The 14533-nt window shown below is 38.0% G+C and overlaps 1 protein-coding gene across 7 annotated transcripts in view; it reads left to right on the top strand.

Moving 5' to 3' along the window:
• The window catches only part of NFIB (nuclear factor I B), a 170730-nt gene extending 156907 nt beyond the window's left edge, over positions 1-13823 (top strand). For 5 of the 7 annotated variants that reach the window (XM_069002540.1, XM_069002543.1, XM_069002539.1 and 2 more), the window contains one exon: positions 7267-13823. In XM_069002540.1, coding sequence (XP_068858641.1) covers positions 7267-7396 — 130 coding nt within the window. In that variant the 3' untranslated portion in view covers positions 7397-13823. The remainder of the gene's footprint in view (positions 1-7266) is intronic. The other 2 variants (XM_069002544.1, XM_069002541.1) reach the window with 1 other exon arrangement.
• The last annotated feature ends 710 nt before the right edge of the window (positions 13824-14533 follow it).

Below are 14533 nucleotides of genomic sequence, written 5' to 3'. Positions count from 1 at the left end.
TATCTTGACACATCAGTATAGTACAACAGCTGTCTCCTTCCTGGAGATGCTGAGAGGAGCTCTGTTCTCAGAGTGCTGAATTTCTTTCTCAGCTGTAGCTGTAGGGGTGTTCAACATTCCAAACATCATTCCGGCCACCCCCTCCCCAGCCCCCCTCAGCACCACTGTGTGTTTATGATAACAGTGATGATAAGGCAATCAAATGGGATAATCTGATTTGTGAAAGAAGTTCAAGGGAAATTGAAAATGGGTGCGTATTGCTTTTGTAGCACAATACCTTGTGTATGTTTAGTATTGAGAAAATATATAGCTAAAGTTACACAGGCAGCAGCTTATCTGTGGAAGCACATTTTGGCAAACACAGACACCTGTTAGAGTGGTGGTTCATACACTCTGACCTGTGCCCCTCCCTCATTCCTCTCCCCAGAAATGGTTTGGAATAGAAGTACCATTTCATTACGATTTAAGAACGAAAAGGCTGAAGTATCCTGATTGTTAAAATATTCACAGAGAGAAAATCTAATGATTTCTTATCTTTATAAATTTAAATTACTAGTTCTAATAGTTTTGCCCAACTCTGTAGTGCAGAGAGATGTGCAGAACACTGTTTCCTCTCCATCTAGGCAAACATCTTCTGAACACTTCCTAAGAAATTAGTTGTATTCAAGCCAGACTTGCATGCTGCCATCCCACAGGAAATGGGTCAGCAATCCATTAAGATGCCATTAGATAATCTAATTTGGAACTTAATCTCTAAATTAACCATGCTCCATACTTGAAGCATACTTGAGAGAAAGAAAAAAAGTTTATGTTTGAATCGATAGGGGAGCCGAAGCGTGAAGAAGGCTGTTTGTTTTTTCTGTAGCTGTGGTCACGTCTCAAGCCGTCTGGTAACCAGGAGAAACCAGACATGATGTAATTCCAGATTGAACTTGAACTTCAGGGACTTAGAATGGGGGAACAATGGACCATAGGAATCAATAATGTCCATTTTCCACATGATTATGTTTGGAGCTTTAAGTTAACCTTTATGGGAGAAACAACAAGAACTGCAGTGTGACCAAAATGAATGAGTTGCTCTAGAAGCGAGATGTTAAAATCAAGAAAACAACTTCAGTAATAATTTGTGAGTAGGACTGCAGCTTCCAGCAGGATTAGAAAAGTTCTTGCTCTGTAGTGAACTGGTTGCCTGTTCTGAGCTCTCTTTGTTCACTTAGGTGGGACAAACTTAATCTTATGTTTCCTGTCAGATGATTTTTGGCAGCTGCTAGGGAAGGAGGAGCATATTATAGAAAATTCCCAAGTGTAAACTGTAGCTTTAACCCCTTGATTACTCCAGCTTTCTAGTTTATCATCTTACCTCCAATTGTTTCTTTTGAAGCAGTAGAACTACTTTTTTGTTTTTGTTTTTGGTTTTTTTTGGTCCTTTTTTTGTTTGTTTGTTTTTTGTTGTTTTTTTTTTTTTTGTACAGTTGGGATTGTCTGCATTATTATTTAGTCATGCTAATTTGATAAACTTGTAGTTATATTTTTTAAAAGTGCTAAGGTAAAAATTCTAATGGTTTGAAATGCAAATAATAATATTTGGAAAAAGAAAAAGGTAGTGCAGGTGTGTAGAGTCAGCTTTTCATAGGCAACCCACTGGACTCTAGTAACTGAGCACATGTTCTCCATGGTTTGGCTTGACTTGGTCATAGTCTCCTCTGTACAAGTGCGTATTTGAAACCCTCTATTAGGCCTGTTCCTGCACCAAATTCTCATACCTGATGGTCCAAAGCACAGCAGGGACATGCAGCATTTCTCTGGACCCTCCCTCTGTTGTGGGTATTTGTTAGTAATGGGCTCTGTAGCCTCTTGCTGATCTTTACATACCTTTTTGTGTTACACTGTCAAAAAAAGGAGTCTGCAGGGAATAGAATAAATAGTATTCTTATAAGAGATTTCCCTTTTCCCTCCCCTGGAAAGAAATCAGTAGGTATTCAACTCCTCCATCTGCTAGATGGGTAGTATGTGCCTGCTAAACTGTAGAATTCATCCTAAACTAACCTGAGACACACTTAATACATCTCTTGAAACAAGTGCTCATCTTGGAGGTAAAACTTGACAGCTGTTTACCTAGGGATACCAGCTCAGAATGGTAACAGAAGTACCCCATTAAGTAGATGTTGGAAGGGTGGTTATTCTTTTGTCAGAAAGCAGAAGTGGGAATTTAGCCATTGAGGTTAGAAAATTTGCATTTCCAAAGTTCTTATGATCCTAGTAATTTTAAATGGTAAAAGTCCCTGTACGTGTGTGGGCAAGCACTTACTACAGAGTATGTGCCTTGCTTGTTGACTTACTATTGTCCCTTCTCTCAACGCTGAAGGTATTTTTACCTTTTCTGTCCAAAGTCTGACTTGGCAGAATCTGATCTACCTTCTGTTAGCTGATGGGTTCATGTAGGTGATAGTAAAGCCACAAGAAGGAAGTACTGCTTTAGATGTACTTCTGAATGGTAAAATTCTCTTACAGACTAATGAAACTGTAAAAGAAAGAAGGTAATAACTGGTGGAAAATAAGAATTTCAAAGACCTCCACATTTACTCAGGTCAGATTAGATTTATTTTTTATTGCATTTAGTTAATTTTTTAACATTATTATGCTCTTTATGTTATTACAACCTCCAAAATGGACTGTATATACATATAATGTAAGCACTACTTGTGGTTCATTCCAGTAATATTTTAATCAGAGGTTCTTGAAACAGCAATTATTATCTTTAAGAGGAAATCATGGCCGAAATCTTGATTGAATTAACATCTGGAAACTGTAATGGAAAGTGTAATGGAGAATGTTAACCCTGTAGGATGCTTGCACAATTTTCCTTTACTGTTTTATTACATTTGAACAGATAAATACATTATATCTCCTGTGGATAGAGAGGAGCTGATGACTGTATAATGTATCTGGTAGTCTAGCTATAGTGAAAACTGCTACCAGTGGTGAAATTACTGAAAGGCATAATGCTTCAGGAAGGTGGTCCTGCAACAAAGATGGATCTGAATCTCAAAACAGAATCTCATGATGCTTCTCATGTAATTTTCTTCAAAACTTAGCCTTGAGCAGTTTTTTTAAGTCTCACTTCATGTTTCAAGGGAAAGGCATTTATATTATACCTTCTGTCAGCAGACAGCTAGCAGATTTCCTCAGGAGTAGTAAGCTGGAGTGTGTGACAGACCTGTTTTATTCCACTCATACATACAAAGATTTCTTATCTAAAGGAGAAGCCGCATGGGCAGAGAGACATTCTATTAGTTTCTGCAAGGACAACAACCTTGTCTGTGTCCCGGCAATGGAAAGAGTTTTGGCTTCCCTGGTTAAGGTACTTAATGCACAGAGGCAGAGTATTGCCTCTGGTTTTGTGAAACCAAGTGCTGAACTTTAACTGGGACTAACACAAACTGCTGGATGGTATGGTGGAGGGAAAGTTGTTTCCCCATTTCCTGTATTTCCACTCGTGGGCACCCAGGTGAAGTTTGCTTTTGCAGCCAGAAGTAACTGTCATTCCTGTTAGGATGTTCTGCAGAAAACCGGAGATGGTTTCCATGGCAGAAGCTAAGCTCTCCATTAATCAAGAGGTCCCTTCCCAGTAGGCTGGAAAAGACTAACAGGGGAACCTTGTTTTTTTGGGGCAGTTGGTCTGGCTTGGCATCATGCTGGAGTTCTGGGGAACTACAGAGCAGAGTGTGGCTCACAGGGTAGCTGAAAGTCCAGCTAAATTTGCTGTAAATGTAAAGGGAGGTCATGTGAATGTTGGATAGACAGCCATACTCATTCAGGTTAGCAGAGCCTGTGTTGTGTTTGGTTATCCACAGTTGTGTCACAGCTTTTCCATAACTAGGGCTGTTCCCCTCAATAGCTTTCATTCAGGTTTCTTCCTTTGTCTGCAGTAAGCATCTGGTGGTGGTACCAGGCCTGGGGTGGCCTAAGACAGAGTTACATCCACCCTGTAGTATGATAAGGTTGAAACTACAACCAGAACTCATCAAGCCTTGAAGACAACAGCTTAGGAAATGCCAGCAAACAGAAGGAATGGGCTGTTCTTCCCAGCTGCCAGCACAGCCAGACTCTGCCCAGTGTGTGTATTTAGACCAGGACTTCAGCTGTCTCCAGTGGTGTGGAAGTGGTGGCAGTTCCAGCCCTGCAGGCAGACACTCTGTGGCTGTCCTGGTCCCACAGGTGCTCCACTGTCTGCACCACCATCTCTGGCAGAAGGCTTGGTGTGAGCAGTAAAAGGGACTTTGAAACTCCTGTGGGATATACACAAGTGTCAACACTGGAGATTTATTACTCCCTCAGGATCCATAAGTAGTACTGATGAATTTCTTGCAGTCTACATTTTTGTCATGGTCACAATATAAGGTGGGACATTTGAAAGGTTTAAATAAACACCTGTATTAACCTGGTAGGTCATATGGAACAACAGTCATATAAAGAACTTTCTACAACTTATTTTTTTGAGCACTTTTCATAGAAATCAAGAGCTCTGTCTGGAATTTCAAGTAATAAATAAAAATTCAGCTGCAAATAGTAATTTGCTTTTAGTTAGCACTGACTTGTTTCCTTCACCCACTGTAGTCACTAGAAGGTTGGTAACTTTAAAACAAAGCAAAAAGTCACAACAGTATATATCCAATCATTGAAGTGCACTGTAAAACTTCAGAAAGATAACCTGGAGCCTGTGTGTTTAGCCTCAGCTACAGAAATTTTTTAAATAGAGTCTTGACCTCAAACAAAATTTATGTTCTTTGAGTTAGTGTTGTATTATTTTTGAAGTCACTAAACACAATAAATCCCATGTAACAAGATAGCAAAGAACTGTGCACTGTAAAACATGTATACAGACAGATCCCAAGCAAACAAATCTGCTTGGCTCTATATTATTACTAGTTCTTATTTTTACAATTCCACGTGCTTGGAAGCAGTTTGCTTTGTGTCCGTTATTTTTAGAATTTGCTTATTAACATCACTGAAATCCAAGGAGGAAGAAACAAAAAATGCATTTTAAAACAAATTGTGAAGGAAGAAGAAGAAGAAGAAGTTGAAACAATTAAGCCTCTTAAATGAAATTCTGGTATTGAATTTTTTTTTCTTTTTGGAACATAATGTTTTCATTAGATCATCTTGGAAAAATCTTTCATGCATAACTAGGTTTAAATCTTTGTGAGTACTTCAAGATTTGTGGTGTAATTTTGATTTTTAAATTTCAGAAGTTTTTTTTCCTCCAATAGCAGATTTTTTTGTGTAATAGTCAATGGAATCAAAACAACGACAAAGAAGTTAAACATATTACTTGACCTAATGTTTTGAAAACAGCAATTTTTAAAAACAATTCTGAAAAGGTTAAAATCCTGTAGATTTTTAGGTGTCCTTTGAGAATATAGCCAATTGAAGAAAAAAGCCCCAACAGCCTTATTGAATAATATTTGTTCTTCAGGCATTGAAAAAATTAAGATATTAATATTTAGTGTGCTTTCTTCATGAAATAAAATTTGTCCTTCTCCTTTGGGAATATGACCATCATTGAGACAAACAGGTCAGGAACTATTTCCATTTTCTGCATGTGTAAGGCATAGCACCTGAAATTAATTGCTAGGAGTTAAAATACTAAACAGGTTTAGAGAGGTAAGTAGTTTCAAGGAGGAATAAACGATGGAATCTGTTTGTATTATTTTTAATATGAAAGGCCTGAGAAACATGTCCCCTTGTCGCAGTTTTGGAGACAGATGAGCGACAAGGCGCACTGGGTTCATGCACAACAGCCCACTTTTATTGAGTCTTCTTCCCCAATATAAGTTGACCGCTTTTCAGGAACTGAAGTGGTCACAAAAATCTGCCAAATTAAATGTATTTATTTTGTGCACATTTAAAATAGATAAAAAGAGTCTATTTTCCTCTTTATACACGGTGCCACAAAAGTGCATCTTCTTGCCCAGGGAGAGAGCACGGCAGAAATGGGACAAAAGATAGGAAAGAAAACTTTCAGCCTCCACAATGCACCTGTTGAAGGGTTTAGTCTGCAGATGTGTTATCATGAAACTCGTTAGTCTAATCCCAAAATGTATTTTCAAGTAAGAACTTATGTTTGTGAAAAAACTAATTCACAGAAAAGCTCAATACAGTGGAATGCAGAGGGAGGATGTGTTTGCAAGCTGTACGTCCAGTTTTGGTACTAGTTCTTTGGCAATGACGCTGACTTAATGATGTTGTTTTTCTTCTGAATAAATGTAACAAAACTTTCTTTGGAGTCACAGAATGCTATATCTTAGGAAAGTTTGGTTTGAACTTCTGGGTTGCCAGAACCATATCTAAGGAAAGGGCTGCTCAGGCTGCAGGGTACTGAATACCAGTAGCTGAGGCCTGTCTTTTGAGTATCCATCTTGCAATTATGACTGGTTGGTGCCCAGTGAACCTGTGAATGCCATTGGGACTTCAGCTCCTTAGTGACAGAGTGCTTTTGAAATGATGACTTAAGTTCCTAAGTCATTGAATTGTCTTTGAAAACATTTTTTTCTCAGAAAAAAATTTGTTGAAAAAAATATGGTATACACTGTTACCCTTGACTCACAGCTACCCTTGGCTGCAAGTGTTTAGATGATGCACAGGGTCCTGTGCTAACTGGTGTTTCTTAGAAACTGATGGAAATTTTTTAAAGAAGCAGGTTTTATGAACATTACAAGACCTCTATTCTTATGGGCATCTGTGCATCTCAGAGGCCCATCTTGGGATGGTGACAAGATAAACTGCTGTGTTGTAAGAGAGGAGGAAATCTCACAGGATGCTGAACCACTGAATCTTTATACTGTATTCTTGAAAAAAGAAGACATGTACCCTGTGGTATATTTAACTAGTTCTTAAATGACATCATGCTATATAGTGTCACTTGTATGGTTTAGTTGTGCCTGCTCCATATATTTGCATCTGACATTTTGGGAGGCTTTCATAAACAAACAGACCACTTACTGTAACTCAGGAGTAATACAACTTGCTACTGAGTTCAACACAATTATTTTTCTTTCAAACAACTCATACTTTCACAAATAAAACTGTGAAGTAGAATCTCAAGTTACATTCACAAATTTTGTTTCCAGTTTTATCTTAAGTAGTGCTATTATTAATGAATATTGGCTGAACCTTGATTCAAATTCATTGTATACATGTTTAATTTATGTTTTGCTTTTTTCTCTCCCTTTCTCTCCCTCCTTGTCTCTTTCACCTTTTCAACAGTCCTGGTACCTGGGCTAGCTTGGTTCCTTTCCAAGTATCAAATAGGACACCGATCCTGCCGACAAATGTCCCAAATTATGGTTTGAACATAATTGGAGAGCCTTTCCTTCAAGCAGAAACAAGCAACTGAGGGAAACAAAATTAAAAGCAAAATTAAAAAAAAAAAAGGAAAAAAGAAAAGAAGACAGTATGAGGAAAGAAACTGAAGAAAGAAGAAAAAAATAGACCAGCAATTGCAGCTCTTACAATCACTAATTCCCTTATGGTTGAAACTGAAATGGTATACAAAGGGTCGATGATATTTCACTGATGAGTAGAATGCAGCTCCTGCTAAGTAGCCTTTGTTATATGAAGTCCGCTGGGAAATAGATGTTCTGTCTCCGACAATATATTTTAACTGACTTTCTAGATGCCTTAATATTTGCATGATAAGCTAGTTCTATTGGTTTAGTATTCTTGTTGTTTACGCATGAGATCACTATTCCTGGTTATCTCACAAAACAAAGGCTAGGCAGCAGCAGCAGAGCTGCAGGAGGACAAGGGCCATGAGCCAGCCATTTTCTCAGCAGTCTGATTTCTAAATGTTTTAAAAATAAGCTCTGTAGCCTTTAGTTATCAGTATGGGTTTATTAAACTTTGGCCCTTAATTCAGCCTTTTTCTAGTGTGTTATGCAGTTTGAAATTTTCAATCAGTATGGACACACAGGCTCTATGGAAGAAATGCCTCTACGCAGGTAAAAGTGTTATCTTCTCATGCAACAGTAAAAAAAGAAAAGGAAAAAAGTGACATTTTCCCCACTAAAGAAACACTTACAGAGGCAAGTGCAATTTAAAAATCGTATCTAAGAGGTCATCGCTATAAGTCCTTCAGCCCTTGGACTCTAAATTGAGGGGATTAAAAATAAAAATAAAAATTGCTTTGAACAAACTTATTTTTCCCCTCAGTTTTTGAGGGCATTAAAAGGCATTAAGTCAAGACAAATCATGTCCTTGAGAATAAGAAATCAATGGAAATACAGCACTTATGTTGGTTTAGCTGCTGCCTCCGCAGAGGGGTAGGATTTATTTATTTAAAGTTACTTGTTGCATCAAGAACCCATAGGGTTTACATGTTTCTGTAAAATCTACATCATAGAGACAAAGACATAGGCAAATCCATGTCACAAGGGCAAAGCTTACCGTTTACAAACTGGTAATACCAGGATGGGGATATGTTGTATTTAAATAATGCACTCTTAATGTAAGTCTATTTACAGGGTGCTGTAAACTTGCATGGTGCTTTCAGAAGTTAGCCTTGTTCAACAATTTTCACATATTGACAGGAATATAATGTGCATGGGCAGACATTTTGCCTCTATGTCTCTTTAAAAATTTAAAATACTCTTTCCAGTAATCCTAATTTGCACGAAGATATAATGTCCACATTACGTGCCTTGCCTTGAAATCTAAAAAAATGGAAAAAAACAAAAAAAGAAAAAAACTACAAAAAAATTGACATCACTACACTTGTTTTGCTGCATTTATTATAATTTTAAATCTTTACCATTTTTATGACAAAATATTTTGTACTCCAGATGCGAAAAATGTGTGACATCATGGATTTTTTAGACAGTTATACCTTTATCTCACATTTATAAAGCATATCATGGCTGTGTATAGTTGCCGCTTAAGAATTGTAATCGACCAGCAATATTTTCAGTATTTTGGTGTTTTTTCTATTAACCTTTCATGTTTTTCATCTTCCAATTAATATTGGGGGGAGGGGATACAAATTTATACGAATTATGCAATACCAAGTTTTGCCTATGTAGGTAGTGCTTTTAGCTGTATTGGTTACTATAGGTAAGTACACAGATTTAAAAAAAAAAAAAAAAAAAGAATAATGTATGCTTTTTTTGTTTGTTTTAATTGACCAAAGTGGGTACTGCTATTTTTGCAGTGTGATGAGGTCCTTTTCTGTACTGAGAGGTGGACAGGGGATTTTTTTTTATACATACATATATATATATTCTGGGGTGGGGGGGGAGGATTTTTAACACTTTACAGTGTAGCTGTGAAGCAGTGCACCCTTAGCCAGGCAAGGGCTGCAAAGCAACTGTTCTGCCTACTGTGACAAACTTTCAAATCGGTTCCCTCTTTTTAACTTCCCACCTGGGGTGCAAGCTGAAATCATTTCTGGATTTAAAAAATAAATAATGAATTCTGTTGGAGGCAGACTTGACTTGAGGAAATTGTTGTACTTCAAGGTTTTTTTCATGAGAAAGAGAGACAGATGGAGAAAGAGGTCAAGACCCACAGTGAGATGAAGCCTTTTCCATTCTGGCAAAGATAGTGCATCCTAAAGTGTTCATGTTAGAAAATGTTTTTAGCTCAGAATGACAAAGACACTCACTTTGTCTAGGAAATGCAAGTACAGGGCATCGTTGCTGGCATAATTCCACTGACTCCAGTGTACTCCGGAGTTGTTCACGCAGAGAATTTGCCCCCCCCTTATCCTGCTTGATTCTTTTCCTGTGCATAATTTTTTTTTATATTCCACTCCCCTCTCACCCTGCCAAGTTTGTTAATTCAGCATTTGAATTACAACTTTCAGCCTTCTTGGGCTATGTCAGAGATTTGCAGTCTTCTCTTCTGATAGAGCAGATCAGATGGAGAGCCCTGGGGTGTAGTAGAGAAGGAGTTTCTTTTTGTAAGGAATTAGACCATGGTGGAAATTAAAGTATGTTTCCAGTAAAATCCCATTTTGCAGACCAGTAGTGGGCCTATTGCTGGTGACCTCTTACACACAAGGGATCTTTGCAATGCATGGCTCAACACAGGCTGAATTTTTCTCTAAAACACATTCTCCAATTAGGGTAAAAGCAGAGGAGTGTATAGCCATGTGGATGGGAAAATTCATCCATTCGCAGTTGTCTCTGTGTTTTGGAGGTTTTCCTGCCCTGGAGCAGTCCCAGAGGTGCAGCTCCAGCAGCAGTCACCCCAAGGAGCACTGGTCGGGGGCGTGCCGCCATCAGTCCCTTCTGGTTCCAAGTGTGGTTAAGAGCAGTAGTGGTGGCACATCCCCATGGCTCCAGGGAGAGAGAGTGTGTAGGCAGGGCTTGAATGGCTACAAAGACAGGAGTCTTTGACATTTGCTAAACTGGAAAAAAAAAAAAAAGAAAAAGATAAGACACGGACGCAAAAAGAAATTTAGGGTTCTTTTTTGGAGCCCCGCAGTAAGTCAATTTGTTTGCTAAGCACATGGCAAAGTGTGCTAGACCCAAACAGAGTGCACCTCAGGCTCTGGCCTGGTATGTGTTGTCCTTTACACATGTCATGATACAGAGCAGTTTGGGAGCAGAGGTGTGCTGGGGGCATGTCCTTGATTAGTACCATTAACGAGGTGTTCTCTGAAAGCTTTTTATAGCATATTGGGACAAAACTGGAACAAGTTCAGGCTTCAACATGAAATATCCAGAATGATGATTGCCCTTTGTAGGAAGATAGATGCTCTTATTTTATTTTTTTTATCTCTAGCCTCCTGTATGAAAAAATGCTGAGCTTAAAGACGCAATTTTTTAGAGACATAATCTCCTTCCTTAAACTGGGTTATTCAACAGCTGTGGGTTTTTGTCACCTGCCTCTCTAATAGAGAAGCCTGCTTGGAAGATAACGAACTTTTCATTTTTTTTTTGTTTGGTTTTAGGTTGGCTTTGTTGGTTGGTTGTGTTTTAAGCTCAGCATTCAAAAGATTAAGATAAGATTGAGAACTCAAATCCAGTCTCTGGCCTCCTCCTTCACCAGGAAGTGTATTCTGACTAAATTGAGCCACCCCGTTCTATGTGCACTGTTCTGCCTTTATTAAGTTGCTTTGCAGCCCTGGCCTCATGGCTGTGCCACTGAAGTGTGTTTCCCCTGGAGTGACATGAACGCTTGAGGCTTGACTAAGAAAAAAAAAAGGCAGTGAAGGAGACTGTACATAAAGACATGGCAAAAATATTAATTATAGCAATATAGTTGTGGGGTGATGTTCAGGTGGGCAGCTCCATTGAAAATATGTGAATGAGTTTGTGAAGCTGCAAGTAGCAAGAAGAAAGGATGATCTTCTGAATAAACCGCCTACCTTGTAGACAGTAATTTGTACACTGTATAGTTTTGTTAAGAATTTTTTTTTTTTATTAAAATACCCTTGTTTGTAAAGCTAACTTTTTAACAATTATAATGGAAATGCCTTTCCATTTTTAAACAAGAATATTCTTTGTTTAGAAACTGGACTTGGGTTAAAACTCTCCAGTTTCTTAATTTATGTATTAAAAAAAATCTGTCCATGTTAGGAGTTATTTCGCAGATTCCTATGCTTGAAAAGCATAGGTTACTAATCCTTTAAAAATGTAAATGGAGAAAAGTTATATTTTATGAAGGTTATTTTGTTGTATTTAGTATTGGAAAAGTTGGTTTTCAGAGCATTTCAAAATGTTGGAAGTACCACTGTCTTTTTATTAGTATATATGGCCTTTAGCAAAAGTTTTTGTGATTGTTACATGATGGTATTTAAGATTAGGTTCACAGAGCTATTCAGGATAGGCAGAGAGCTAAAACAGTACTTAAGTCTCACACAGCTGTGTCCTCAGGGAGCAGAATTTTGGATTTGCAACTTGTAGCTTCATAAGGACTTAATGAAAGAGATTGCACAAGGACATCTGTGACACCGGAGTGTGTTCTGTACCTAAACCTAAATTATATATACTGTGTGAGATTATGAAGGCTGCAGAAAGTTATCCCATATTCAGTGTACAGTTTTCACTTTTAATGAAAAAACTCTCTAATGTTGCTGGCAGTAAGGCCCCAAGCATGACATCCTCTATGGTTTACATGATCCTGTCAAGGTCTTTTGTTAACGTTAACCAGCTGTATGCTCCTGGATTTTTTTATTTGGTTTCTATAGAAAACTTAAGAAAAAAAAAGAGAGTAAAATCACATGCCAGCTAATCAAGTTAAACAGGAAAGGCTCAAAGCTGAATGTTCTACTCCATGCTGAAGGAGCTGAAAACTGCCTCCTTCTTATTTGCACTTTCTGCTAGTTCCCCAGTTTTAATAATTCCTCAAAATTGTGTGGGTGTGGTGGAGCACTGCAGTTGGAGGATAACATGGACCACTGATTTTGCCCTTTAACCCTGCACAATGACCTTTGCATCAGCCAAACTTATTGCCATGACAACTCTTTGTACTGTTTCCATGCCACAGCTCTGTTGGTCACGTTGTCAATAGTAAAGGGGACAAGTTGGAGACGGTCAATTTTTACATTTTTTTGTTGCAAATTTTTCTTCAATGGTTGTAAGTAGTTGTTTGGTTTTTTTTTTTGATAAAAGGGTTCACTAGTTAGTACTCTTTAGAAATATCTGTGTGTTGCAATTCAGATGTATGTTGAATTTGTGAAAAGGGCTTCAGTGTCACTAGCATCATGATATCCTGGAATAAGCCTTTGATACTTTCATTGCATGATACCATAACAGTAAAACAAAAGGTGGCCTGAATAAAGGGAGAGCAGTGTGAGCTAGTGACACTAAAGCCAGTCTTTGTATTACTGTATTTTTGACAGAATGGTTTTGAAAACTGTGCTACAGGGACTGATGTGGCAAATGTATCTCTATATGCAGAAGGAAGTTTTTTAAGAAGTATGGCTTATTATGCATTCTTCATTGAGGGCATTGAAGTTGCATGGACTGATAGAAGTTGATGCAAAATGAGAAAGAAACAAAAACCAGCAAAATGTTTACCAAAAAACTCAAACAAATGAGCAGTGCCTGTTCAATTTCACAGTCTCTGTTGAGTTCAGTTGTAAATATGTTTCAGATAACATTTTCTTCAAAAATAATCTCTACAACATTGTAGAATGTGAGGGGTTCCTCAATCCCAGGCATAGGCTTCTCAAGAGCTGCATTAGATTATGTCTTCATCAAGCTGTTAATTTGTGCTTATATCATATAGAACTTTTAGTAATCTGGGAAGAGGCACCCCATCTCAATGATATTTCTCTGAGAAAAACTTTTGTAGGGCTGTGTGTTTCTTTAGATACATTTAGTACAACTATAGGTGACAAGTAGTCAGTTATTGCTTGCTAGCTACATACCAGGGTTGATCCATTTTAAAACTTTTGGCATTTTTCCCCATACTGTAGGCCATAAATCCTGAAGGTCCCATTTTAATTAAAAAAAAGGTGCATGCAGTCTTGGTGTAATGAACCTTCACTAGGAGGATGCATTACAGTACAGCTACTTAATTTTGGAATTAGGGCCCTCTGGCATCAGACCTGATTTTAGCCTGAGTGTCAACAAAGGTTTTTATTGTGCCTGGTTGGAGGATAATAATGTTCTTTTTGGTACTTTTTTTTTTAGGTTACAAATGAACTCAACTGCCACAAGTTTTAAACTGGTGTAAATCAAGCTTGACTTAATGTGATTGTTACTGTTATATCCAGCCTATACTGCTAGCAGCTGCTCATACTGCAGTCAATTACTGGAAGCGGATATATTTCCTATGCAAAAACTGTTTAAACAATAAAAATGAGCTATGCTACAGACCTGGTCTTATGTTTTCTTTTCTAAGAGTCATAACTGGCAGTATCTCAGAAACAAACCTTAAACCTTGTAGCCTGACAGCATGGCACAACTTATGGAGTTCTCTGTATACCTAGTTTAGATTTAATGCATTTCTTTGCACACATTTGGGCTTAGCTTAGGCAGAAAAAGGAGGAGAACAAGAACAGAAGGAAATACAATCAGGTAATCAGGTCAGTTTAATTTTTCCGTTTAGTTTTCATCATTGTGTTTAACCAACCCTACGAATTATACAGGTGATCTTGGTGCCAGACTGATTTTTGCTTTATATATTCTTCACAAATATTTGTAGCTCTGTAGCCTATTATTTTATAACTATATAGACTCATAGCTAGTAGATTTCCACCTGGTAGACAGGAAAACAAACCACATTCCTAGGTCCCTATCCTATCTTGCTTCTTCTGAGAACCAAGGTTGAGATACTCTCCCATAAACAACTAGCGAGGAAGGGGGACTTCAGAAGAGGGTCGAACCAAGAGGGAGAATTACCTCATCACCTGTGTTTCTAATTGGGGATTCTTGTCAATTACGCTAATATGCTAAACTTATAAAACTGTACTTATAAAACACACTTGTCACGTGTGCATCTTCAGCACATTTTCGGCATGTATTTCAGCATGCTGTGCGCCTAAGGGGACTCTCCATAAAATGTGGCTGCATTTTATCACCTA

This window comes from Aphelocoma coerulescens (genome assembly GCF_041296385.1).
Source record: "Aphelocoma coerulescens isolate FSJ_1873_10779 chromosome Z unlocalized genomic scaffold, UR_Acoe_1.0 ChrZ, whole genome shotgun sequence".
Classification (NCBI taxonomy): Eukaryota; Metazoa; Chordata; class Aves; order Passeriformes; family Corvidae; genus Aphelocoma; species Aphelocoma coerulescens.
This window is presented reverse-complemented; position numbering and strand designations above follow the sequence as displayed.